Consider the following 25,719-nt stretch of genomic DNA (forward strand, 5'->3'; position numbering starts at 1 on the left):
AGAAGAGTGAAAACCCGTCCCACTGCCAACTCTTAATCCTGTCAGGCCAAGTCCCAATGGGTAAGGTCATGTTTTGTTTTGTTTTTTTTCACACATCCAACACGGTTCTAAAGCTGCTTTTTACAACAGCGTCATTTATCTGGTATTTGACTTTATTTTGGTATTTGACTCTATTCATTGTGTCTTGAAATGAACTCTTGTACTATTTTACTCAGTTCAGAGCCACAGCCATCTCTGTTACACAATTATTCTGTAATTTTGCTCCAACCCCAACTCCAGATTTCACTCTCTCAACTCAAAATAGAGCAAAATAAACTATTTTTGAGGGAAATACCTCAAAAAAAAAAAAAACTGCTCGGTCACTTTTCCATATTAACCGATCTGCTCATCAGAAATAGAAATTCTGTGTTTTCACGTATAGTCTCTTGCACTTTAATGTACACTGGCCAGTTTTACATTAATAATAGAGACTAGATGTGAAAACGTACATAATGAAGAAAAATTATAATAAATATTGCAAGTAAAACTAATATTCTCGTTCTTTTTTCTTTATTGTTATCATTTGATTAATTGAACAGAATTGCTCATAAGTGCCTCAATTTGTCCCCAAATATGTCATAACAGAATTTTGCATCGTATTTGCTGTAATTATGCTCAAGTAATCGTAATTGTGGTACTGTACATGCGATGTGATGTAATCGTAACTGAATTTCACGTAAGTCTCGTGTGTGAGTAATGGCAAATTATTAGAGAGCTACAGTTTGACATATATGATGCGGAAAGAACTCCGGTTGTGTGATTGAGTTCCCAGTCTTCTTTTTGTGTGTGTGTGTGTGTGTGTGTGCGGTGTTTCTTTCTTTCGTTCTTTCATCAGTGTGTGATGTAACCAGCGTTTCTGCTGTTTCTGAAAAGTTGCATCACGCCGCCGCATGTCACACTGATGACTTCAATATTAGAAGATGAAATGTCCTTTTCCCTCGTCTGTGCAGGCGCCATCCTGGGACGCTCGGAGACTCGCGAGTGCGTGCACTACAACTACGGTCCGAGCTCGGAGCAGCAGGGCAACCGCACCGGCGTCGAGGCCTGCGTCGGAGACAAGGACAAGCGGCTGCACTGCTTCGCCACGTGGCGCAACATGTCCGGGAACGTAGCGGTGGTGAAGCAGGGCTGCTGGCTCGATGACGTCAACTGCTACGACAGGTACGCTTGGGTTTACACACAACTAATCGCTACGCTATAAGCTGAAGGTACAGTGGTGCTTGAAAGTTTGTGGATTAGCAGTTAATTTGAAGGTGAAATTAGAGTCAGGTGTTTTCAGTCAATGGGATGACAATCAGGTGTGAGTGGGCACCCTGTTTTATTTAAAGAACAGGGATCTATCAAAGTCTGATCTTCACAACACATGTTTGTGGAAGTGTATCATGGCACGAACAAAGGAGATTTCTGAGGACCTCAGAAAAAGCGTTGTTGATGCTCATCAGGCTGGAAAAGGTTACAAAACCATCTCTAAAGAGTTTGGATTCCACCAATCCACAGTCAGACAGATTGTGTACAAATGGAGGAAATTCAAGACCATTGTTACCCTCCCCAGGAGTGGTCGACCAACAAAGATCACTCCAAGAGCAAGGCATGTAATAGTCGGCGAGGTCACAAAGGACCCCAGGGTAACTTCTAAGCAACTGAAGGCCTCTCTCACATTGGCTAATGTTTATGTTGATGAGTCCACCATCAGGAGAACACTGAACAACAATGGTGTGCATGGCAGGGTTGCAAGGAGAAAGCCACTGGTCTCCAAAAAGAACATTGCTGCTCGTCTGCAGTTTGCTAAAGATCATGTGGACAAGCCAGAAGGCTATTGGAAAAATGTTTTGTGGATGGATGAGACCAAAATAAAACTTTTTGGTTTAAATGAGAAGTGTTATGTTTGGAGAAAGGAAAACACTGCATTCCAGCATAAGAACCTTATCCCATCTGTGAAACATGGTGGTGGTAGTATCAGGGTTTGGGCCTGTTTTGCTGCATCTGGGCCAGGATGGCTCGCCATCATTGATGGAACAATGAATTCTGAATTGTACCAGCGAATTCTAAAGGAAAATGTCAGGACATCTGTCCATGAACTGAATCTCAAGAGAAGGTGGGTCATGCAGCAGGACAACGACCCTAAGCACACAAGTCGTTCTACCAAAGAATGGTTAAAGAAGAATAAAGTTAATGTTTTGGAATGGCCAAGTCAAAGTCCTGACCTTAATCCAATGGAAATGTTGTGGAAGGACCTGAAGCGAGCAGTTCATGTGAGGAAACCCACCAACATCCCAGAGTTGAAGCTGTTCTGTACGGAGGAACGGGCTAAAATTCCTCCAAGCCGGTGTGCAGGACTGATCAACAGTTACCGCAAACGTTTAGTTGCAGTTATTGCTGCACAAGGGGGTCACACCAGATACTGAAAGCAAAGGTTCACATACTTTTGCCACTCACTGGTATGTAATATTGGATCATTTTCCTCAATAAATAAACGACCAAGTATAATATTTTTGTCTCATTTGTTTAACTGGGTTCTCTTTATCTACTTTTAGGACTTGTGTGAAAATCTGATGATGTTTTAGGTCATATTTATGCAGAAATATCGAAAATTCTAAAGGGTTCACAAACTTTCAAGCACCACTGTACTTTTGAAAGAAAAATAAAATGCGCCGTTTTGGGAAAACTATCCACAACAGTGTAGCATGGGCCGCTCCCAGCACAGACTGGGCTGTTTTCTTCTAACAGCACATCCTAAAGTGTTTTCCTCTTCTACCACAAGCGTACTTTATGCTTTTTTTTTTTTTTTTTGATTTGTCATTACGTTTAATGTCCGCGAGACAAGCACAAACTCGTCAGAGCCTTTTTTTTTTTCCTCTCGAAAGCAAACTTGCCATATTTGAGAATTTTCCGTAAGCCTGATTTTTCCGAGCAGTCCGAATGCAGTCTCGTATGGTATTTTTAACGTCTAAAAAATATCCGAGTCGCGAGCAGACGACGTACCGTGCTGTACAGCCGTCATCCGTTGAAATCCATGCAGTCCTTCGTCTAATAAATAAATAAGGAGCGAGAGTTGTGACAGGTAGTCTAAAACTGTCATGTGACCCACTTATTCATCGGATCCCAAACCGGCGCAAAAGTTTCATCATCCTGTGTAACCTCCCGAAGAAGTTTTTCGCCCCTGAAGTTTGAAAAGGACGGAAAGGGTTCTGCGTATGTCGTTTGCCGTCATAAAAAGTCCCAGTCATTACAGGCTCTCTCTTAGCTGATCCTTTGTGGCAGCGTTCAGGGACCGCGGTAAATCCCCCATTCATCAGCCGTACGGGCCCCGACTAAAGATAGCACACATTCCACACTGAATATTGATACGAAGGCGTCCCGGCTTTGAGTAAACATGTTTTCTTGCCGAGGTTTGACGTGAACCCGTTTGCCGATGAGGGGGGGGGGACATGAGGGGGGGGGGACAAAAAAAACCCACCCGTCCTTATTTGTCCATCAGTAGAAAGGCAGCAGAAAGCCAAAACAGAAACGCACTCGCATGTGTGCTCTCGGTGCTTGCCCTAGCACGCTGCCGAACCTGTTTACCTCGCACCAGTTGAAACTGGAAGAGGGAAAAAAAAAAGCAGCCCATGGCACGTGCATGATGAGAAGTTAACAGCCTCACCCCTCTCTCTCTCTCTCTCTCTCTCTCTCTCTCTCTCTCTCTACTTATCTGAACAAAGGGCCTGCGGAATGCGATCCACTCTCTTAATGTTTGCAGCCGTGTGCGCACGATTTCCTCTAGTGGGTTTTTTTGTTTAGTTAATCTTCGTTTATCTGCTGCGAGCTAAGTGGCGTGTGCCGCTCTGATGTAGTCTGGCAGCTTGCGAGAGCTCCTTCGTCGAAAGATCTCCGTCCTTCCTGAGCGTTCGTCGTTGTGACAAAATTGACGTGAAACAAAAAGAAGAGGAGGGGGCATCGAGCACGTTCGGACTTCAGCACCAAACACATTAACGATTACTTCGTTCAAGATGATGTAAAAATACACTGCCGTTCGAAAGTTTGCGGTCACCCAGACGGACAATTTTGTGTTTTCCATGAAAAGTCACACTTTTATTTCCCACCATAAGTTGTAAAATGAATAGAAAATCTAGTCGAGACATTTTTCTGGCCATTTTGAGCATTTAATCGACCCCACAAATGTGATGCTCCAGAAACTCAATCTGCTCAAAGGAAGGTCAGTTTTATAGCTTCTCTAAAGAGCTCAACTGTTTTCAGCTGTGCTAACATGATTGTACAAGGGGTTTCTAATCATCCATTAGCCTTCTGAGGCAATGAGCAAACACATTGTACCATTAGAACACTGGAGTGAGAGTTGCTGGAAATGGGCCTCTATACACCTACAGTGGTGCTTGAAAGTTTGTGAACCCTTTAGAATTTTCTATATTTCTGCATAAATATGACCTAAAACATCATCAGATTTTCACACAAGTCTTAAAAGTAGATAAAGAGAACCCAGTTAAACAAATGAGATAAAAATATTATACTTGGTCATTTATTTATTGAGGAAAATGATCCAATATTACATATCTGTGAGTGGCAAAAGTATGTGAACCTTTGCTTTCAGTATCTGGTGTGACCCCCTTGTGCAGCAATAACTGCAACTAAACGTTTGCGGTAACTGTTGATCAGTCCTGCACACCGGCTTGGAGGAATTTTAGCCCATTCCTCCGTACAGAACAGCTTCAACTCTGGGATGTTGGTGGGTTTCCTCATATGAATGGCTCGCTTCAGGTCCTTCCACAACATTTCCATTGGATTAAGGTCAGGACTTTGACTTGGCCATTCCAAAACATTCACTTTATTCTTCTTTAACCATTCTTTGGTAGAACGACTTGTGTGTTTAGGGTCGTTGTCTTGCTGCATGACCCACCTTCTCTTGAGATTCAGTTCATGGACAGATGTCCTGACATTTTCATTTAGAATTCGCTGGTATAATTCAGAATTAATTGTTCCATCAATGATGGCAAGCCGTCCTGGCCCAGATGCAGCAAAACAGGCCCAAACAATGATACTACCACCACCATGTTTCACAGATGGGATAAGGTTCTTATGCCGGAATGCAGTGTTTTCCTTTCTCCAAACATAACACTTCTCAAAAAATTCTATTTTGGTCTCATCCATCCACAAAATATTTTTCCAATAGCCTTCTGTCTTGTCCACGTGATCTTTAGCAAACTGCAGACGAGCAGCAATGTTCTTTTTGGAGACCAGTGGCTTTCTCCTTGCAACCCTGCCATGCACACCACTGTTGTTCAGTGTTCTCCTGATGGTGGACTCATGAACATTAACATTAGCCAATGTGAGAGAGGCCTTCAGTTGCTTAGAAGTTACCCTGGGGTCCTTTGTGACCTTGCCGACTATTACACGCCTTGCTCTTGGAGTGATCTTTGTTGGTTGACCACTCCTGGGGAGGGTAACGATGGTCTTGAATTTCCTCCATTTGTACACAATCTGTCTGACTGTGGATTGGTGGAGTCCAAACTCTTTAGAGATGGTTTTATAACCTTTTCCAGCCTGATGAGCATCAACAACGCTTTTTCTGAGGTCCTCAGAAATCTCCTTTGTTCGTGCCATGATACACTTCCACAAACATGTGTTGTGAAGATCAGACTTTGATAGATTCCTGTTCTTTAAATAAAACAGGGTGCCCACTCACACCTGATTGTCATCCCATTGATTGACAACATCTGACTCTCATTTCACCTTCAAATTAACTGCTAATCCTAGAGGTTCACATACTTTTGCCACTCACAAATATGTAATATTGGATTATTTTCTTCAATAAATAAATGACCAAGTATAATATTTTTTGTCTCATTTGTTTCACTGGGTTCTCTTTATCTACTTTTAGGACTTGTGTGAAAATCTGATGCTGTTTTAGGTCATATTTATGCAGAAATATAGAAAATTCTAAAGGGTTCACAAACTTTCAAGCACCACTGTATGTAGATACTGCACCAAAAACCAGACATTTGCAGCTAGAATAGTCATTTACCACATTAGCAATGTATAGAGTGGATTTCTGATTAGTTTAAAGTGATCTTCGTTGAAAAGAACAGTGCTTTTCTTTCAAAAATAAGGACATTTCAAAGTGACCCCAAACTTTTGAACAGTAGTGTAAATGACTATCATTCTTGTGTTTTTTTTTTTTAAATCTCTCAGCACGGAGTGCGTGGAGAGGAAAGAGGACCCCGACGTGTTCTTCTGCTGCTGCGAAGGCAACATGTGCAACGAGAAGTTTTTTTACAACCCGGACGCTCAGCCCATACAGAGTAAGACTCCGATCACCGACCGAAGCAGCGGAGTTTTTAAGGGTACTGCAACTTCTTCGCTCCATTTTCCTCTTGCGTCCCGTTCTGTGTACCATCCTGCATGCTAAGTCTGTCTGTCTGTCTGTCTGTCTGTTTCGTCCTCTCCACGTCTAGGGATGGGAATTGATAAGATTTTCACGATTCCGATTCCATTTTCGATTCTGCTTAACGATTCGGTTCTTTATCGATTCTCGTTTGAAAAAAGAGGAGAATAAACCGGTCGATTAGCATCAACTTTGTTTAGTTTAGGAGTAACGCAGATTCACCAGTCCGAAGCGTGTCGAAAACGTGACATTCATTTAAAACGGGTCACCAAACTACGGCCCGCGGGCCAGATCCGGCCCGCCACCCCGCTTTGACGGGCCCCCCAGCCCCTCTGCCCCCCCCTTGAAAAATGCAGCCAAACTTTTGAGCATTTAAACTGCTTGATTGCCATGTTTACTGCTTACTGCATGTCGCTACGCACGTTGCGTAACTTGCATGACGTTAGTCGTGCCCGCTGGAATCGATAAGGGAATCGATCTAGCAAATCTGGCAAACGATTCCATGGAATTGAAACACTGGGAACCGGTTCTCAACAAGAACCGGTTTTCGATTCCCATTCCTATCCACGTCCGTCACCGATCATCACCGACGCCCCGAATCCGAGGGAACGCGATGAGCTTGAACCCCGGCGCTCTGTTCAGGTCAAAAAGTGGGACTCGGTCTGTCAGTGTGAAGCTGCATTCGGCTTTAATTCCCTAAAGACGCAGGAAAGAAGTTTATAATCTAATGACTGGGGGATTTTGACCTGAAAGGAACCATCTGACTTTCCGTCCTTTTATACATACGCTCACGGCCACTTTATTAGGAACCCCCGTCCGTCCGTCTGAGGCGGTTCTCTAATCAGCCAGTCGCTCGAGAGTGCGTCAAATCACGCAGGCGTTTCAGTTAATGTTCACAACTTCAGGAAGGGAGAAATTGTGATCTCAAAGTGTGACTGACTTGCACTGTGGCACTGTGGGTGTTGGTTAGGGTGGTCCCAAAATTATTATTATTTTTTTAGGATTTTGTTACGACCACCTTACCTTTTTTTTTTTTTTTTACATTGCCTAAAAGAAGTTATTGTGCGAAATTTGGTTAAGATTGAACAATGTTTAGAGGTGCCACAAAGCCATTAAAGTTTTCACTCAAGACACGATATAAAATAATGTGGCTTATTAACTGTTTCATATTAATACAAACAATACAGTAATATAACTTCCTGTGTTCAAAGTAACAATAGCGATTACTTGTCTGTGATTTTCTAAACCCTTCGGTATTCTGGTATCTTGTGGAGATAAAAGAACACACTAAGGACTTCCCTAGCAGAAAGAAGCTTTCTCCCAGGCCAAGTTTACATTAGACCGTATCTGTCTCGTTTTCTTCGCGGATGCACTGTCCGTTTACATTAAACCGCCGGGAAACGGGAATCCGCCAGCGTCCACGTATTCAATCTAGATCGTGTCTGGTCCGGTGCTGTGTAAACATTGAGAATACGCGGATACGCTGTGCTGAGCTCTAGCTGGCGTCGTCATTGGACAACGTCACTGTGACATCCACCTTCCTGATTCGCTGGCGTTGGTCATGTGACGCGACTGCTGAAAAACGGCGCGGACTTCCGCCTTGTATCACCTTTCATTAAAGAGTATAAAAGTATGAAAATACCGATGCAAATACTGATGCAAATACTGCCCATTGTGTAGTTATGATGGTCTTTAGGCTTGCCATCCTTCCACTTGCAAGTGGTAAGTGACTTGCGCACAGCGGCTCAGTCCCGAATCACTGCTCGTGCGCTTCACTCGCGTGCTCTGTGAGCTGCGCAGGGCCGGAGTGAGTGCGCACCCTCCAGAGGGCACTCGCTGTTCAGGGCGGAGTGATTTGGAGCGCAGCCGCTGAGGAGGAAGCGATGAGCCGCACTGACACATTTCAACTTACGTGCCGAATTAGTCATGTGATTAGCGTATCCGTGTATTGGCGTTGCTGTGTGCGCACTAATCGTTTTTAAAAACGTTAATCTGATGATCTGCTGATACGGTCTAATGTAAACCCCACCCCAGACAGTTCCTTGGAAGTGGGACCAATTAACCAAACATACAGTAATTGTCCTTTCTGGTTTTGTGCTTTGCACCACCGGTACTACTTGTATTACTGTTGCTCGCCATCTGAAAAACATAGAAAGGAAAACATTCACAACTTCATCAGCATATTACAACCAGTGCTCATTGTTTAAGAACCCCTTAGTGCATGAAAGTTAACCTTCTATCAGTCTATAAACTCTTCCTGCCTCTTCTTTTTCATAGAAGTGGCATATTCCCTCTAGAACTGTGACTTTTTGGGGGTTTGAGATCTTCTCTGCAACAGTCTACGCACCAACTAATGTTAATGGCTCGTGTGGCACCTCTAAATATTAACCAATTTTTCTGAAATTTTGCTCGTTGCGTTCTTTTAGCCTATGTTAAAAAAATGGTAGGGTGGTCGGAATGTTTTGGTAAAAAAAAATGTTTCCCATACATTTCGGGACCACCCTAGTGTTGGTGCAGATGTCCTGGGGTTTTCACACACACACAGCAGTCTCGAGAGTTAATACAGAACGGTGCGAAAAACAAAAAACACTGAGCTGAGTGAGAGACAGTTCTGCGAACGCCTAAGAGAGGTCGGAGGAAAATGGTCAGATTGGTTTGAGCCTTTTTGCCAGGAAGGATATAGTAACTCGTATAATCGCTCTTTATAACCGTGGTGAGCCGAAAAGCATCCCAGCATGCAACAGCAGACCACAGTGAGTCCCAGTCCTGCAGCCAAGAACAAGTTCCTATTAAAGTGGCCGGTGAGTGTATATTAAACAGTTATTCCACTCAATCGAGTCGTACATGAGCCGATAGCCGACGGGGCACGTAGCACTGAGTCGGCTATACGCCGTGTACGACGAGATTGAGTGGAAAACCTGTTTTATTCTATCCACATTCACTGGGTTTTGAGAAACGGAGCTTTTTTTTGATAAATTTGAAACATCCGACAAAATCATTTCCGCTTAAGCCTGGCGCACACCGGCGACTTTTCGTCGAAAGCGTATTGCGACTTTTTGGATGCAAGTTTCCCCTCTCGGGTAGCTGCGTGTGCGCGTTATCTACGACCAGCGGGCGATTCGGGGAGGGGGATGCAAGTCACATGGAAATCACGTGACTACTTCGTGGGCGGGGATCGGCTTGGCCTTTGGAAGCGATCGCTTCGTTATCACAAAGCAAAGACACGCACACGCGACGATATCTCTGCAACAAGTCAGCGACTGGCGATTTGTTTTTTTTTTTGTGGCAGAATATCAATCATGTTTGATACCTGCGATCTGTCGCAAGCAACAAAAAAATCGCCATCGCAAATATCCGCACACGAAGCAGTTTTTCGCTTGCGTCACAAAGTCGCACGACCAAGCGACAGAAACTCGCCCGTGTGCGCCGGGCTTTAGAATGTAAACATACTGGCGAAATGGCAGTATCAATTTGTGAAACATGCTGTAATAATAATTCTTGAAACATAAAGATTATATGTGTTATTTAGCAGCTGGGAGGTCCGTATGGTGAAATAGCGTGACCGAGGTCTTGAAAGTACTGAGCGAGGCCCTCTGGGTCGAGGTCAGTATTCAAGGCCGAGCAAAACAGCCCCAGACCATCACACTACCACCACCATGTTTTACTGTTGGTATGGTGTTCCTTTTCTGAAATGCTGTTACTTTTACGCCAGATGTAACGGGACATACACCTTCCAAAAAGTTCAACTTTTGTCTCGTCAGTCCACAGAGTATTTTCCCAAAAGTCTTGGGGATCATCAAGATGTTTTCTGGCAAAACTGAGATGAGCCTTTATGTTCTTTTTGCTGAACAGTGGTTTTCGTTTTGGAACATTTTTGCCCGGTCTCTTTCTTACGGTGGAGTCATGAACACTGACCTTAACTGAGGCAAGCGACGCCTGCAGTTCTTTGGATGTTGTTGTGGGGTCTTTTGTGACCTCTTGGATGAGTCGTCGCTGCGCTCTTGGAGTAATTTTGGTCGGCCGGGAAGGTTCACCACTGTTCCATGTTGTCGCCATTTGTGGATAATGGCTCTCACTGTGCTTCGCTGGAGTCCCAAAGCTTTAGAAATGGCTTTATGACCTTTTCCAGACTGATAGATCTCAATTACTTTTTCTCTCATTTGTTCCTGAATTTCTTAGGATCACAGCTTGATGTCTAGCTTTTAAGGATCTTTTGGTCTACAACCCCGATTCCAAAAAAGTTGGGACAAAGTACAAATTGCAAATAAAAACGGAATGCAATGATGTGAAAGTTTCAAAATTCCATATTTTATTCAGAATAGAACATAGATGACATATCAACTGTTTAAACTGAGAAAATGTCTCATTTAAAGAGAAAAATTAGGTGATTTTAAATTTCATGACAGCAACACATCTCAAAAAAGTTGGGACAAGGCCATGTTTACCACTGTGAGATATCCCCTTTTCTCTTTACAACAGTCTGTAAACGTCTGGGGACTGAGGAGACAAGTTGCTCAAGTTTAGGGATAGGAATGTTAACCCATTCTTGTCTAATGTAGGATTCTAGTTGCTCAACTGTCTTAGGTCTTTTTTGTCGTATCTTCCGTTTTATGATGCGCCAAATGTTTTCTATGGGTGAAAGATCTGGACTGCAGGCTGGCCAGTTCAGTACCCGGACCCTTCTTCTATGCAGCCATGATGCTGTAATTGATGCAGTATGTGGTTTGGCATTGTCATGTTGGAAAATGCAAGGTCTTCCCTGAAAGAGACGTCGTCTGGATGGGAGCATATGTTGCTCTAGAACCTGGATATACCTTTCAGCATTGATGGTGTCTTTCCAGATGTGTAAGCTGCCCATGCCACACGCACTAATGCAACCCCATACCATCAGAGATGCAGGCTTCTGAACTGAGCGCTGATAACAACTTGGGTCATCCTTCTCCTCTTTAGTCTGAATGACACGGCGTCCCTGATTTCCATAAAGAACTTCAAATTTTGATTCTTCCCATCTTTACTTCTGAGAGCCGCTGCCACTCCAAGATGCTCTTTTTATACCCAGTCATGTTAATGACCTATTGCCAATTGACCTAATGAGTTGCAATTTGGTCCTCCAGCTGTTCCTTTTTTGTACCTTTAACTTTTCCAGCCTCTTATTGCCCCTGTCCCAACTTTTTTGAGATGTGTCACTGTCATGAAATTTCAAATGAGCCAATATTTGGCATGAAATTTCAAAATGTCTCACTTTCGACATTTGATATGTTGTCTATGTTCTATTGTGAATACAATATCAGTTTTTGAGATTTGTAAATTATTGCATTCCGTTTTTATTTACAATTTGTACTTTGTCCCAACTTTTTTGGAATCGGGGTTGTACTTCACTTTGTCAGGCAGGTCTTATTTAAGTGATTTCTTGACTGAGAACAGGTGCGGCAGTAATCAGGCCTGGGTGTGGCGAGAGAAATAGAACTCAGCTTTCCAAAGCTGTGATAAATCACAGTTAATTTATGTTTTTACCGGGTGGGGGGGGATCACTTTTTCACACAGGGTCATGTCGGTTTGAATTTTTTTCCCCTTAATAATAAAAACCTTCATTTAAAAACTGCATTTTGTGTTATCTTTGTCTAATATTTAAATTTGTTTGATGTGACAAACTTGCAAAAAAATAAGAAATCAGGAAGGGGCAAACACTTTTTCACACCACGGTATATGTTTAAAATTTGATATTTTTCTGTAAAGCTGCTTTGCGGCAGTGTTAAAAGCGCTGTACAGATAAAATTGACTGACTTGATGACAAACACAACACTAGTCGGTTTGCAGAACTAAACCCTGAATACCCTTTTATTATTCATCAGAACTTTACTCCAGCAATAAACAAGGCCTATCAGGAGATCTAATGGCATCCGGTAATAAATGCTTGGGTTTTTGCTCCTCGTCGAGTCATTTCGCAGCACACCTTTCACCTCTGACCGCATTTCTCAACCTGCTACTTGTTGGTGGGTTTGATTGTTTTGTTCTTTTTAACCTCCGTGCTTCCTTGTTCCAGAAATGTCAAATCAGTCACCCGTCCTGGTGAGGTAGCGTTTTCACACGAACTAACCGCTGTTGATTCCTTGGAAGAAAATAGAAGGGTTATTGTGATAGTTAGCAGTTCGCACGCTGTTATATTTTTCCCCCCATTAAGCAATTAAATATAGTGTTTTAGCAAAGATTTTAAAGATATTAAAAATTCAAATGGAATTAGATTTGCATCAGGACCCGGAGTAATTACATTATTTCCACCCAAATTGGTCGTGTCACTGTTTTTCTACATCTTTCCCTGAGAAAATTACAGACCCGGTTATTCTCGATATCTCTGCGAGTTTGCCTGCAGGTATTGGCGGAAGTTATCTGACCAGTACTAGATGCCGTAGCGTAGAGTTGAGCCGGATACTCGGCTGAAACGAGTATCCGGTACGGATAAAGCACTTTTGCCGAGTACGAGTATTATACGAGTAATACGAGTCAATATCTGTGCTCGGACTGAATGAAAATCCTCACACAGCGTCACAGCACCCCTCCCCTACACACACCGCTCTGCTCACTCGCACAGAGAACAGCGCTCTGTCTCTCCGGTTCGCGGCTCTTTTCCGTTGATGTTTCGGGTTTCTTCAGCTTCAAGTTTGTTTTTATTTCAGTTTGTACGTACTTATAACCAGTAGAGTTCTGGTAAACGTGGGTTTGCGTCTCTGCCTGTCGGAGATTTTTTTTTTCTTTTTTTAACCGTCGGTTAAAAACTTGTTTTTTTTTTTTTACTTCAAGCATTGAGTGTCTGACACTTTCTTGCTGTAATTCATGTAAAAATAAAGGTAGTAGTGGTATAAGTATTACAAATTAAGCTACACACACACACACACACACACACACTCTCTCTCTCTCTCTCTCTCTCTCTCTCTCTCTCTGCCGGTCGTCGGAGTTTTTTTTTTTTCTTTTTAAACCGTCAGTTGGCTCTAACCAGTTTTATTTTACTTCACGCACTGAGTGTCTGACACTTTCTAGGTAGCAGTGGTATAAATAATATTACAAATTAAGCTTCTCACACACACACGCCTGGTGTGGAAATTAAAAAAAAAAAAAGAACCAAAAAAAATTTTTTTAAATCACACTGATCATAAAAAAATTAAAAGTTAAAAAAAGTTATGTTGAGTATGAAAACTCTTGTTCATTACATTTCATTTCATAATTGCAACCGCATGTGTTGTATTCATTGTTGCAAAGCTTGTTCTGTAAATAGTTCGTTTGCGATCGTGATCAAAACCACTGATCTGCAGCTCAATGCTGACGCTGTCCTGTAAATAGTTTTCTAATCAGCAATAAATATAACAATTTCTGATCAACCCATATCAATTGCATGCTTAAAATAACATACTGGTTAAAGTCCCACCCGTTTCAAGACAACCAGACCCACTTCCGGGTTAAATCCCGCCTATTCCGAGTACAGATACGGATACAGATAATTCATATGGTTAACAGATACAGATAATGCTGTTCTCGCTTATCCCTACTAGGGATGTTAACCGATGACCGTTTGACCGATGGTTGACCGAATCAACGTTAACCGGTTAATTTTTTTTTGGTTGTCGGTGAAAAAAAAACATCAGTCGTTTTGAAGCTGCCGATTTTGGAGCGGAGAACCTGGAATTCTGTGTTGTAAACGCTTGGGGCGTGCCATGCGGTGTAAGGACGACAGCTGACAAATCAGAAACACCCATTTAGTCATGTCCCGCCCTCTCGCCCCAGTTAAAGACAGCTGACAAATCAGAAACACCCATTCAGTCATGTCCCGCCCCAGTTAAAGACAGCTGACAAATCAGAAGCACCCATTCAGTCATGTCCCGCCCCAGTTGAACACAGCTGCCACCAGTGTTGCCAGATTGGGCGGTTTCCCGTGGATTTTGGCGGGTTTTGAACATATTTTGGGCTGGAAAATGTCAGCAATATCTGGCAACATTGGCTGCCACTCGGCGAAAGAAAAGTGTAGACACAGGGTTTTTAGCTTACAAATTGCTATTCTGTTTTTTTTTAAATTATTATTAGAAGGCACATGGAGTTTAGTCCTGCCTTGGCCAGTGCATTCTGAAAGTATGTTTCGGTCTGTAGCCAACAATGCACGTTATTGCAGATCATATCTCTCCACACAAACTAAAGGCGCAGATGCCGACTTTTTCACGGCTGAATCATGGACTGTAACGGCATTTGCTTATGTAGGAATTTTAATACAGAATTTACTCTGATGAAATTATTCAGACACTCCAACGCCCCCCCTAAAAAAATCGGATCTGCACGAGCCGTGAAAAAGGCGCGCCGTTTGCATCCCTGTTTAAACTCATAGGTTAACCGACTTTAACCGGCTAATGAGGCTCGGTGGTCGGTCAAGATTTTTTTTTAGTTTTCGCCATCCCTAATCCCTACCATAGCGCATATACTACATCTACACTCGCCGGGCACTTTATTAGGAACACCCGTCCACCTGCTGCCAGTTTTGATGCAGTTCTCCAATCAGCCAATCCCTCGACAGTGCATAAAATCATGCCGAAAAAAATCTTCAGTTGACGTTCACCTCGAACATCAGAACGGGAAAAACCGTGGCTTTCTTTCATTGTGGCACTGTGGGTGCCGGTTTGAGTCACGTGGACTGGTTTGAGTATTTCAGAAAGTGCTGCTGATCTCCTGGGGTTTTCACACACAACAGTCTCTACAAAGAGCGGTGCAAAAAACAAAAAACATTGAGTCGAGTGAGCGACAGTTCTGTGGGTGGAAACAAACGCGTTGTTGATAAGAGAGGTCAGAGGGAAATGACAGACTGGGTCGAGCGTTTTTACCAGGAAGGGCGGTACGGTGGTGTAGTGGTTAGCGCTGTCGCCTCACAGCAAGAAGGTCCGGGTTCGAGCCCCGGGGCCGGCGAGGGCCTTTCTGTGCGGAGTTTGCATGTTCTCTCTCCCCGTGTCCGCGTGGGTTTCCTCCGGGTGCTCCGGTTTCCCCCACAGTCCAAAGACATGCAGGTTAGGTTAACTGGTGACTCTAAATTGACCGTAGGTGTGAATGGTTGTTTGTCTCTGTATGTCAGCACCGGTGACTTGTCCAGGGTGTGTCTCGCCCATCGTCAGCTGGGATAGGCTCCAGCTCGCCCGCAACCCTGCACGAGATAAGCGGTTACAGATAATGGATGGATATAGTAACTCGTATAATCAGTCTTTACAACCGTGGGTGAGGAGAAAAGCATCTCAGCATGCAACCAAGACCACATTGGGTTCCACTCCTGCGACCAAGAACAGAAATCTTAGAATCAAGAACAAGTTCCTGTTAAAGTAGCCAGTGAGTGTATATTAAACGCTTCCTGAATCGAGAAATCAGCAATGCGATGTTTAGTTTTCTTGAAATTAAATGAACGAAAAGCTGCACCGGTTTAATCACCTAACATTAGGCGTAATTGTTAATTATACAGTAATGTTCTCTATATTCAAATCACTCCATCGTATGATGCAAATATCGGTGTTTGGACCATAAACAGTTCCGTGGAAACTCGCTCATCCTACAGAAATTGCCCTCCGGAGTTTGACCTCAGAAGAGAGGTGTAAAATTAGTTATTCCAAGCATGACCAGAGAATTTAATCCCTTCCAGATACCGCCTCTGTGTGCTGTAATCCCGTACTCTATAATATAAAGGGACCGACTTCGTTTAGACTTTTGGCTCACGCTTGAAGAGCTATGTTTCAGAAACGTTTTCATGTACTGAGCGTAGCAGCTCTTTTCTCACGACACACTCACCATCGTGCCCCCGTGCATTTCTTTACTTATGCAAATTATGGGCAAAACATTTTCTTTGCCAGAAACTGGTCCGACCAGTATGGCACAGCCTCCATTAGTTGGGTTTTAGATTTCATCTTCATTTCGAGATGGTATCAGCTGTGATTTAATGTTGTACAAGAAAGAAAGGAAAGGGTCACACGGTGCTTCTTGTGTAAACTGATAGGACAGCTCATGTCTTTCTGAGCTTATAAAGGCTCGCTGTCAGTCGTGCACGAAAAGTACACGTTAATCTGAAACGCTTGCGTCGGCTTTGTGGGAAAACTAGTATGTCGACACCTGACCACCGCGGCCTTGATACAAAATTTTGGAGTGTTACTGCAGGAACTTGTGCCCGTTCATTAAAATAATAATAATAATTAGTGGGGTTGGGAAGCCACGGCCTGATGGTTAGAGAAGCAGGGGACCAAAAGGTCGCTGGTTTGATTCCCTAGACCAGCAGGAATGGCTGAAGTGCCATCGAGCAAGGCAGCTAATCCCCAGCTGCTCCGGGTATGTTGTACGTCGCTCTGGATAAGAGCGTCTACTAACTACCTGTAATGTAATGGGTCATAACTAAACTACTTGGTCAGTAGTTTGGCTAGCAAAGCTACTGCCCATTTTATTTGTGAAGCTTGGCTAAAAGCAAGTGTCACGTCAACGTGAACATTTTGCTGTAATAGCTGCATTTATTTCATATAAACTTCAGTCAAGTCAGCAGCTGAAAGTGGGCCTTTGTGCGAACACCTGCCACCTGCTCATTCATGCGAATATCCAGTGAGCCAACAATGTGGCAGCAGCACAATACACAATGCAAATCATGCAGATACGGGTCAAGAGTCAGTTCAATCCATGCTTGCATCAGATTGCTTTGAATTGACAAGAAGGCTAGGGCAGTTCAGATAAGCACTCTTTACAACCGCAGCGAGCAGAAAAGCATCTCGGAACATGCCAAACCTTGAGGCAGATCATCTACAGTACCAGAAGTCCACTGTTCACCTGTTGTCCATTCTGAGATGCTTTTCTGCTCACCACGGTTGTAAATAATGAGTTCATTTTATATAGCGCCTTTGTCAAAGCCCAAGGTCGCGTTACAATTATAGGGAAAAGAAAGAAAGAAAAAAAAAGTCCACCACACATGCCCCTTTTCCACCAAAGCAGTTCCAGGGCTGGTTCGGGGCCAGTGCTTAGTTTGGAACCGGGTTTTCTGTTTCCACGGACAAAGAACTGGCTCTGGGGCCAGAAAAACCGGTTCCAGGCTAGCACCAACTCTCTGCTGGGCCAGAGGAAAGAAACGCTTACGTCAGCGGGGGGGCGGAGTTGTTAAGACCAACAACAATAAGAAGACCGCGAAAGATCGCCATTTTTAAGCGACGAGAAGCAGCAGCTGTACAAACGTGAAGTCATCCATTATTATTATTGTTGTTGCTGCTGCTTCTTCCGTGTTGTTTTTGCTTCGATATTCGCGCCAAGGTTTATGCAAACGTAGCGACGTAACTGACGTATACAATGACGTAACTGACGTATACAGTGACGTAATGACGTGGCTTCCCTTAGCACCGTGAGCTATGGAAAAGCAAACTGGTTCTCAGCTGGCTCGCAAGTTGAACGAGTTGTGAACCAGCACCAGCACTGGCCCTGAACCAGCCCTGGAACTGATTTGGTGGAAAAGGGGTAACAGAGGTCAGGATGTCATTCCAATGCTGTAGCAGCTACAATTCCACCAAAAGGCGCACAGAAATAAGTCCCACACCGCCAGCACAGCCGCCGCGCAACATCACGCCATGGATCCACAAATGCCCCTTTTCCACCAAAGCAGTTCCAGGGCTGGTTCGGGGCCAGTGCTTAGTTTGGAACCGGGTTTTCTGTTTCCACTGACAAAGAACTGGCTCTGGGGCCAGAAAAACCGGTTCCAGGCTAGCACCAACTCTCTGCTGGGCCAGAGGAAAGAACCGCTTACGTCAGTGGGGGGCGGAGTTGTTAAGACCAACAACAATAACAAGACCGCGAAAGATCGCCATTTTTAAGCAACGAGAAGCAGCAGCTGTACAAACGCGAAGTCATCCATTATTATTATTATTGTTGTTGTTGTTGTTGCTGCTGCTTCTTCCGTGTTGTTGTTGCTTCGATATTCGCGCCAAGGTTTATGCAAATGTAGTGACGTAACTGACGTATACAGCGACGTAATGACGTGGCTCCGCTTAGCACCGCGAGCTATGGAAAAGCAAACTGGTTCTCAGCTGGCTCGCAAGTTGAACGAGTTGTGAACCAGCACCAGCACTGGCCCCGAACCAGCCCTGGAACTGATTTGGTGGAAAAGGGGTAAAAGCGAGCACAGAAGCACCGCCGCACAGAGCGCTGGACAGCCACGATGTTAAAATGAGCAACGAGGTCACTGCAGTCCATAGCGAGGAGCACCAACGGCAAGCCAAGGCCTGGAGGGAACCGACGCCCAGAACTGGGTCCGGAGCTACACCACAACCGGCGGACAACACACTCAAACATCAAACTACACAAATATATATATATATATATAGGAGAGAAAATAAAATAAAAAGCTCCGGTGTTTTAAAATAAAAATAGTGTTTTACTCTTTATAATCCTGTCACTGCAAACCCTGTTTTTCTCCCTTCGTTCTGAAGTTTGATCTGAAGCGCTTGACCCGTATCTGCATGACGTGATGCTTTGCGCTGCCGCTACGTGATTGGCTGATTTAGATGTGCTGCAAAAAAAAAAAAAGCTGAATTTGAAGAGAAAATGACTTGGAGAAATGATCTTGCAGCATGGACAGAGAGTTTTACTCGAGAAGACATCTTAGAATAAGTTGGTTGCAATCCAGAACTAAGTTTAACAACGTCAGAATTAGTGTCTTTGTACAACCCCGATTCCAAGAAAGTTGGGACAAAGTACAAATTGTAAATAAAAACGGAATGCAATGATGTGGAAGTTTCAAAATTCCATATTGTATTCAGAATAGAACATAGATGACATATCAAATGTTTAAACGGAGAAAATGTATCATTTAAAGAGAAAAATTAGGTGATTTTAAATTTCATGACAACAACACATCTCAAAAAAGTTGGGACAAGGCCATGTTTCCCACTGTGAGATATCCCCTTTTCTCTTTACAACAGTCTGTAAACGTCTGGGGACTGAGGAGACAAGTTGCTCAAGTTTAGGGATAGGAATGTTAACCCATTCTTGTCTAATGTAGGATTCTAGTTGCTCAACTGTCTTAGGTCTTTTTTGTCGTATCTTCCGTTTTATGATGCGCCAAATGTTTTCTATGGGTGAAAGATCTGGACTGCAGGCTGGCCAGTTCAGTACCCGGACCCTTCTTCTACGCAGCCATGATGCTGTAATTGATGCAGTATGTGGTTTGGCATTGTCATGTTGGAAAATGCAAGGTCTTCCCTGAAAGAGACGTCGTCTGGATGGGAGCATATGTTGCTCTCGAACCTGGATATACCTTTCAGCATTGATGGTGTCTTTCCAGATGTGTAAGCTGCCCATGCCACACGCACTAATGCAACCCCATACCATCAGAGATGCAGGCTTCTGAACTGAGCGCTGATAACAACTTGGGTCGTCCTTCTCCTCTTTAGTCCGAATGACACGGCGTCCCTGATTTCCATAAAGAACTTCAAATTTTGATTCGTCTGACCACAGAACAGTTTTCCACTTTGTCACAGTCCATTTTAAATGAGCCTTGGCCCAGAGAAGACGTCTGCGCTTCTGGATCATGTTTAGATACGGCTTCTTCTTTGAACTATAGAGTTTTAGCTGGCAACGGCGGATGGCACGGTGAATTGTGTTCACAGATGATGTTCTCTGGAAATATTCCTGAGCCCATTTTGTGATTTCCAATACAGAAGCATGCCTGTATGTGATGCAGTGCCGTCTAAGGGCCCGAAGATCACGGGCACCCAGTATGGTTTTCCGGCCTTGACCCTTACGCACAGAGATTCTTCCAGATTCTCTGAATCTTTTGATGATATTATGCACTGTAGATGATGATATGTTCAAACTCTTTGCAATTTTACACTGTCGAACTCCTTTCTGATATTGCTCCACTATTTGTCGGCGCAGAATTAGGGGGATTGGTGATCCTCTTCCCATCTTTACTTCTGAGAGCCGCTGCCACTCCAAGATGCTCTTTTTATACCCAGTCATGTTAATGACCTATTGCCAATTGACCTAATGAGTTGCAATTTGGTCCTCCAGCTGTTCCTTTTTTGTACCTTTAACTTTTCCAGCCTCTTATTGCCCCTGTCCCAACTTTTTTGAGATGTGTTGCTGTCGTGAAATTTCAAATGAGCCAATATTTGGCATGAAATTTCAAAATGTCTCACTTTCGACATTTGATATGTTGTCTATGTTCTATTGTGAATACAATATCAGTTTTTGAGATTTGTAAATGATTGCATTCCGTTTTTATTTACAATTTGTACTTTGTCCCAACTTTTTTGGAATCGTGGTTGTACTCTTCTAATAGGAAATGCTTGATCGTTTCAACTGTTTTCAAGATATTTTCACTTGCGAAGATATTTTTTGCAGTGCAGCTCCACGAATAAGCAGGTGGACGGGTTGCCTGTGGTGTTTTGCTCATGTGTTATAACCTGTGGAAACAACTCTTGACTATTATGTGCTCCGTATGAAGAGAAAATCAGTTTGTCGAATATTTTAAATGTTTTCGATGCTAGCCGAAGGATGAACGTACAGCACCACTTTATTAAAATCCTCCGCCGTGTATGTGAAGACTCTCCAAGGCATTTAGCAATCGTGAGTCATTCCGAACATAGCCGAGATTCAGCATTTTATCACTGTGCCTTTTTATGTCAAAGAATGTGCAGGTTGAATACTTTATGACGGGGGGGAAAAGTAGTTGCAGAATGTTCTGCCTTCTGGCAGTTCAAGTATTTATCGTTTTTAAAGGCATAGCAATGCAGGAAATGGTACGCACGGCGCATTGAGAAACGTTCCCTCTGTCCAAGTTAAGCGTCTCCTGTCTAACTTGAACGAAAACGCGTTCCATGCTTTATTTGACATGAGGTTATTTACGTTTCGATTCTGGCTGGCTTTTCAGTATCCTCTCACAGCGGCAGCAGCGATAGCTTACGCAACCACGGGCCTATTTTCAGCATCAGCTCACTCGATACAGAATGCCCCAGATATTAAAAAGCAGCAGCTCGCTGGGATGCGCACAATTCCATTAAGCACACTTCACCTTTAGGACAAGCGCAGTGAGTTGAGTGTGCTTGCGGTCAGAGCACTTTCGTGCCAGAGTGAGGCGATCCCAATTCTCTGACAAGATTGAGAAACGGGGGATGGAATCGTTTTTTTTTTTTTTTATAATAAATGCAGGGGTATTTATTTAAGTAGGATGTGCTCAAGTGCTCCTGTATAGGATGTGTTTTACAGTTGGCTGTAACAGAAGCAGCAGGAAGGAAACCGTATCTCCATTACCCTGGCTCAAACCCATCTCCGACACGGCACGCTGAAGTGTAGCGTGTGGCAAAAGCACCGTGCTTTTACTAAACAGACTGCCTGGTTTTACACACACACACAGAGAGAGAGAGAGAGAGAGAGAGAGAGGAAGCTTTCATGGATAAGATGTAAGGCACGTCTGTGTACATGACCGTCAATATAATAATAATAATAATAATAATAATGCATTTTATTTAGTGCTGTCAAAGTTAACGCGATAATAACGCGTTAACACGATCTCAATTTATCGCGATTAAAAAAAATTGTGCCGTTAACGCAAATTCTAATTTGGCCCTGCGAGTCACCCGTAGTTCCTGTTGAGGCTTGTCGCGCGCTGCTTCAATAAGTGTACGTGTGAGTGATGGAGAAAGGCATAGACATACTGTTTAAACATCCTCGCCGCCATATTGGATGGGGCAAAGTGGAGATTCTTCAACCGTCTCTGGTATAGACCCCTTTCACATGATGTCACCGCGCCGCGAGATTTTGTTAGGCGCCATATTGGATGACCAAGTACATGCACTCACAATATAAAACAAAGTACGAGCGAGAGTAAAGTGACACAATGGATGATAATTCGGGTTATGTGAGCACATTACCAGCTGCAGAAAGGGCACGGTATGTGGAGAAACTGGCTGTGATTGATGGGTTTGACCCATATGATAAGACTCAGAAAAAATTATGTGAATCCAAGCACACAGTTTAACGCAAAAGTTCGTTTATATCCCGACCTTGTCAGCCGTCAGATTTATGTTAATGGACCCAGTAAGCTGGTAAATAATATATATATATATTTTTTTTTCTTTACCAAATTCTAACAGAAAACGAGAGCGCCCGAAAGGGAAAACCGAGCCGAGCCGCCTCACGGCTGTAATGCAAATTGCTTTCCTCCTCGGTATACAAGTGCGCTTCCATGGCAGGGAAAAAGAAACTACATTCTGCCGCCTATGTAGTCCCCTATTTAAACAGATAGGAGTCATTCAGGATTCAGCCATGTTTTTGCTTCCTGTTTTTACTCGACCAAAGTTATACAGTATTATGAGCTTTAAATTGCATAAATAAAACCATTTGGTGAAACTTTGAAGAAGAGATTGTACTGGTTTAAAGTTTTTACCGAACGTTTTCATGTCGACTCCAATCAATACACTAGTAGAATCGATGACTAGTTTAGTAGGCCAAAACTTTTTTCAATTTTTGACTGTACCAGCCTGAAAAAACTTGCGACAGTCAAATGGAAAAAAAAGCAAGCTGGTCATGTTGTACTGGACTAATCTATGACTGATGAGTATAGTAAGTGATACTTGCGTTTGCTTACCTCAAAGTGTCCGCAGATCATGCACAGACTTATCCATTATATCCACAGTTTTTTGCCAAGTCTCACACAGGTTTCTTTCAAGTCTACTGTTGGGCCAATAAATGATAAATAAAACAGCTCAGATTTGTTTAAGTCGTTTGCCACTCCACTTTATTCTCGTGGGTTCACATACCGCCAGGGCTTTGAACCAGTTCAAGGAATGAAAACGAAAACCGGGAACTTTTTCTATTTCACATGGAACAGAAACGAAACCAGAAACTTTATTATTGTTTATGTTCCGGAACAGAAACGCTTATTAAAAATAATGGTAACGGGTTAATACCGGTTTTTATTTCGTTCCTCAAAGTTTCCGTAGCCTACAAATAAAAAAGTCATTCTTCTCCTGCGCAAGTTTCTATGACCCGCTGGGGTTCACTTCCTGTGTGACGTTCGCTGACTGAATGGAGAGCGCGGGAAGGTGGACTGCTATCACGTCTCCATGTGATAATAAGTGAGTAAGTGCATTACTGAGTGTCTGAGCAAAGAAGAGCCTGAACGTTGCAGCCTCCCTATTGGCTGTTTGTAAAAATGTATCAGTTGTTGCCCTTCCCACGGGAATCATCGCGGGCTCGAGAGACGAGACCTGACGAGTTAGTTCGTTGGTAGCAGAACAAAATGTCTGGACACAAATCGGGTTTTCAGAAAAGGAAAGAAAATAAACGGAGGGTCGAAAATACAAAAAAGGAGGCAGAAAATGCAAAACGAGTTTTAAGGTAGGACAAATGGTTACTTTTCCGAGGCAGCCCGCCGTGGCTGCCTGCAGGCTGATTTATTATAGCCCATTTAGTTAAAATAGTTGATATAAAATGTTTATAGTTATAGTTATGTGATGGCTGTCCTGATTTAGACTGTTTTTTTTTTTTGGGGGGGGGGGGGTTGCGCGATGTTGCACCCGGGTCCAGATTAGGGCAGAACCGGCCCTGGCTACATTTCAGGTGTAGTGTGTTTTATGAATGTATGTACTTGCATAGATGTGTACTTGGTCTTCCAATATGGCGCCTAACAAAATCTCGCGGCGCGGTGACGTCATGCGGTAGCCCTCTATAGGGCCTGACTAGCCTTTGGTAACACACTAAACGAATTATCTTTCATTTTTGGCACTTTTTCTGTTTGTGCAGATGGGAAGACATACTGAGAATCCAAATCGCCAACATTTGAAATAATAATTGTTTTGAATTATTTCTTGTCTTATTTAATGAAGGTTGTAATAGAATTAGCCTACATTTGGCTTAAGCTGGATGAGACAGAGACATAATTTTATAGCCATTTGTTAAACAGCTGACAGGGAACGTAATTAACCGTTCCGGGAACGAAATTTTTTTGTTCTAACCGGTTCGGGAACGTCTATTTAATGGTGGAACCCAAAACCGGAAACGTTAAAATTCCGTTTCTGTTCGGAACGAACCAATAGGAAAAAAATTCTGGTTCAAAGCCCTGCATACCGCTGCCGTTATTTCCCCCTAATCACGAGTTTGTTGGTCTTCCAAAATGGCGCAGGGTCTGTTTACTTCGGGTTTCGGGTGACGTTAGGGCTGCTCGATATTGGAAAAAATCAATATCACGATTTTTTCAGTAAATATCGATATCGCGATTTTTAAAACGATATTTATACACCTTTTTTTAAAGCCCTGATCATCAACACCTGAGGCACCGGGCCACATTTTTATAGTACAGGCCTCATAGGCTACCTGTCAACCCTTCCCGTTGTACCCTGAAACGCCTTTTACTTAAACTATTTACTGTGCAAGCGCGTACTTTGCATAGGTCCTATAGCCTGCACAAGGCTCACGTTCTCCTCACTCAACATTTCCGATCACAGAGGATGGAGCCAGCGCTGCTATTACCAGTGATTACTGCGTAACGTCCACACTGGCTCGTAGCCAGCCAAGGATAAAATCTCTCTCTCACACACACACACTACAACGTAAGCTTGTGTGTTGTTAAGACACCAACATTAAACACGCACAATATAGAGACAAGTCCTTAAGAATTAACATACATGAAAATAAGCTTCTCTTCCTTCATCTTCCAAATGTGGACTCCGCTATCTTTTTGGCATGTCAGCATTGAAATATCATTTGCAGAGATATTTCACTCGCCATTAAGAAAAGTAAAAGCAACACATGATTAGGGCTACATGATTAGCAGGGGGACACCGTTTTAAGCGCACGGAATTTTAAAAACAATGTAATTACATCTGAGTCCGTCTACATCGCGCAATAAACCCGTCCTTAGCAGAACCTACTTCAAAGCATGATGCTAGCTGCAGATGCACAAGTCAAAATCAAATGAACCCAAGTAAACATGCCGCGGCGGGCAACATTAATAACCAAATTGCCTTACCTTAAAACGCTGCCTTGACCACAGGACGACTCGCAATTATTCCACTTAAATCCACACGGTTTAACACATCTAACACAGCTAGCAAGCTGGATATGTGCTAATATTGTTGTGCTTGTTTTCTTCCGTAGATGCCATTTTTACATTACCCAGTCCCACATCCAAAAATATGACGTAAATATATGTTAATTGTATTATTATAACTATTAGCAAGCAAATCAAACAACATATTAAGAAATCAATATATCAAATCACCCGACACGTATGAAAACAGAAGAACTGATTTTTTACTGTTGCGGAG

At 43.1% G+C, this 25,719-nt stretch overlaps 1 protein-coding gene across 2 annotated transcripts in view; it reads left to right on the forward strand.

Annotated features, from left to right (window-relative positions):
* Nucleotides 1-25,719, forward strand: part of acvr2aa (activin A receptor type 2Aa) — a 199,655-nt gene that overhangs the window by 96,408 nt on the left and 77,528 nt on the right. The window contains exons 2-3 of one of the 2 annotated variants that reach the window (XM_060929260.1): nt 990-1,200; nt 6,223-6,374. In XM_060929260.1, coding sequence (XP_060785243.1) covers nt 990-1,200; nt 6,223-6,374 — 363 coding nt within the window. The remainder of the gene's footprint in view (nt 1-989; nt 1,201-6,222; nt 6,375-25,719) is intronic. The other variant, XM_060929261.1, reaches the window with a different exon arrangement.

The sequence above is a fragment of the Neoarius graeffei genome, chromosome 9, assembly GCF_027579695.1.
Source record: "Neoarius graeffei isolate fNeoGra1 chromosome 9, fNeoGra1.pri, whole genome shotgun sequence".
Lineage (NCBI taxonomy): Eukaryota > Metazoa > Chordata > Actinopteri > Siluriformes > Ariidae > Neoarius > Neoarius graeffei.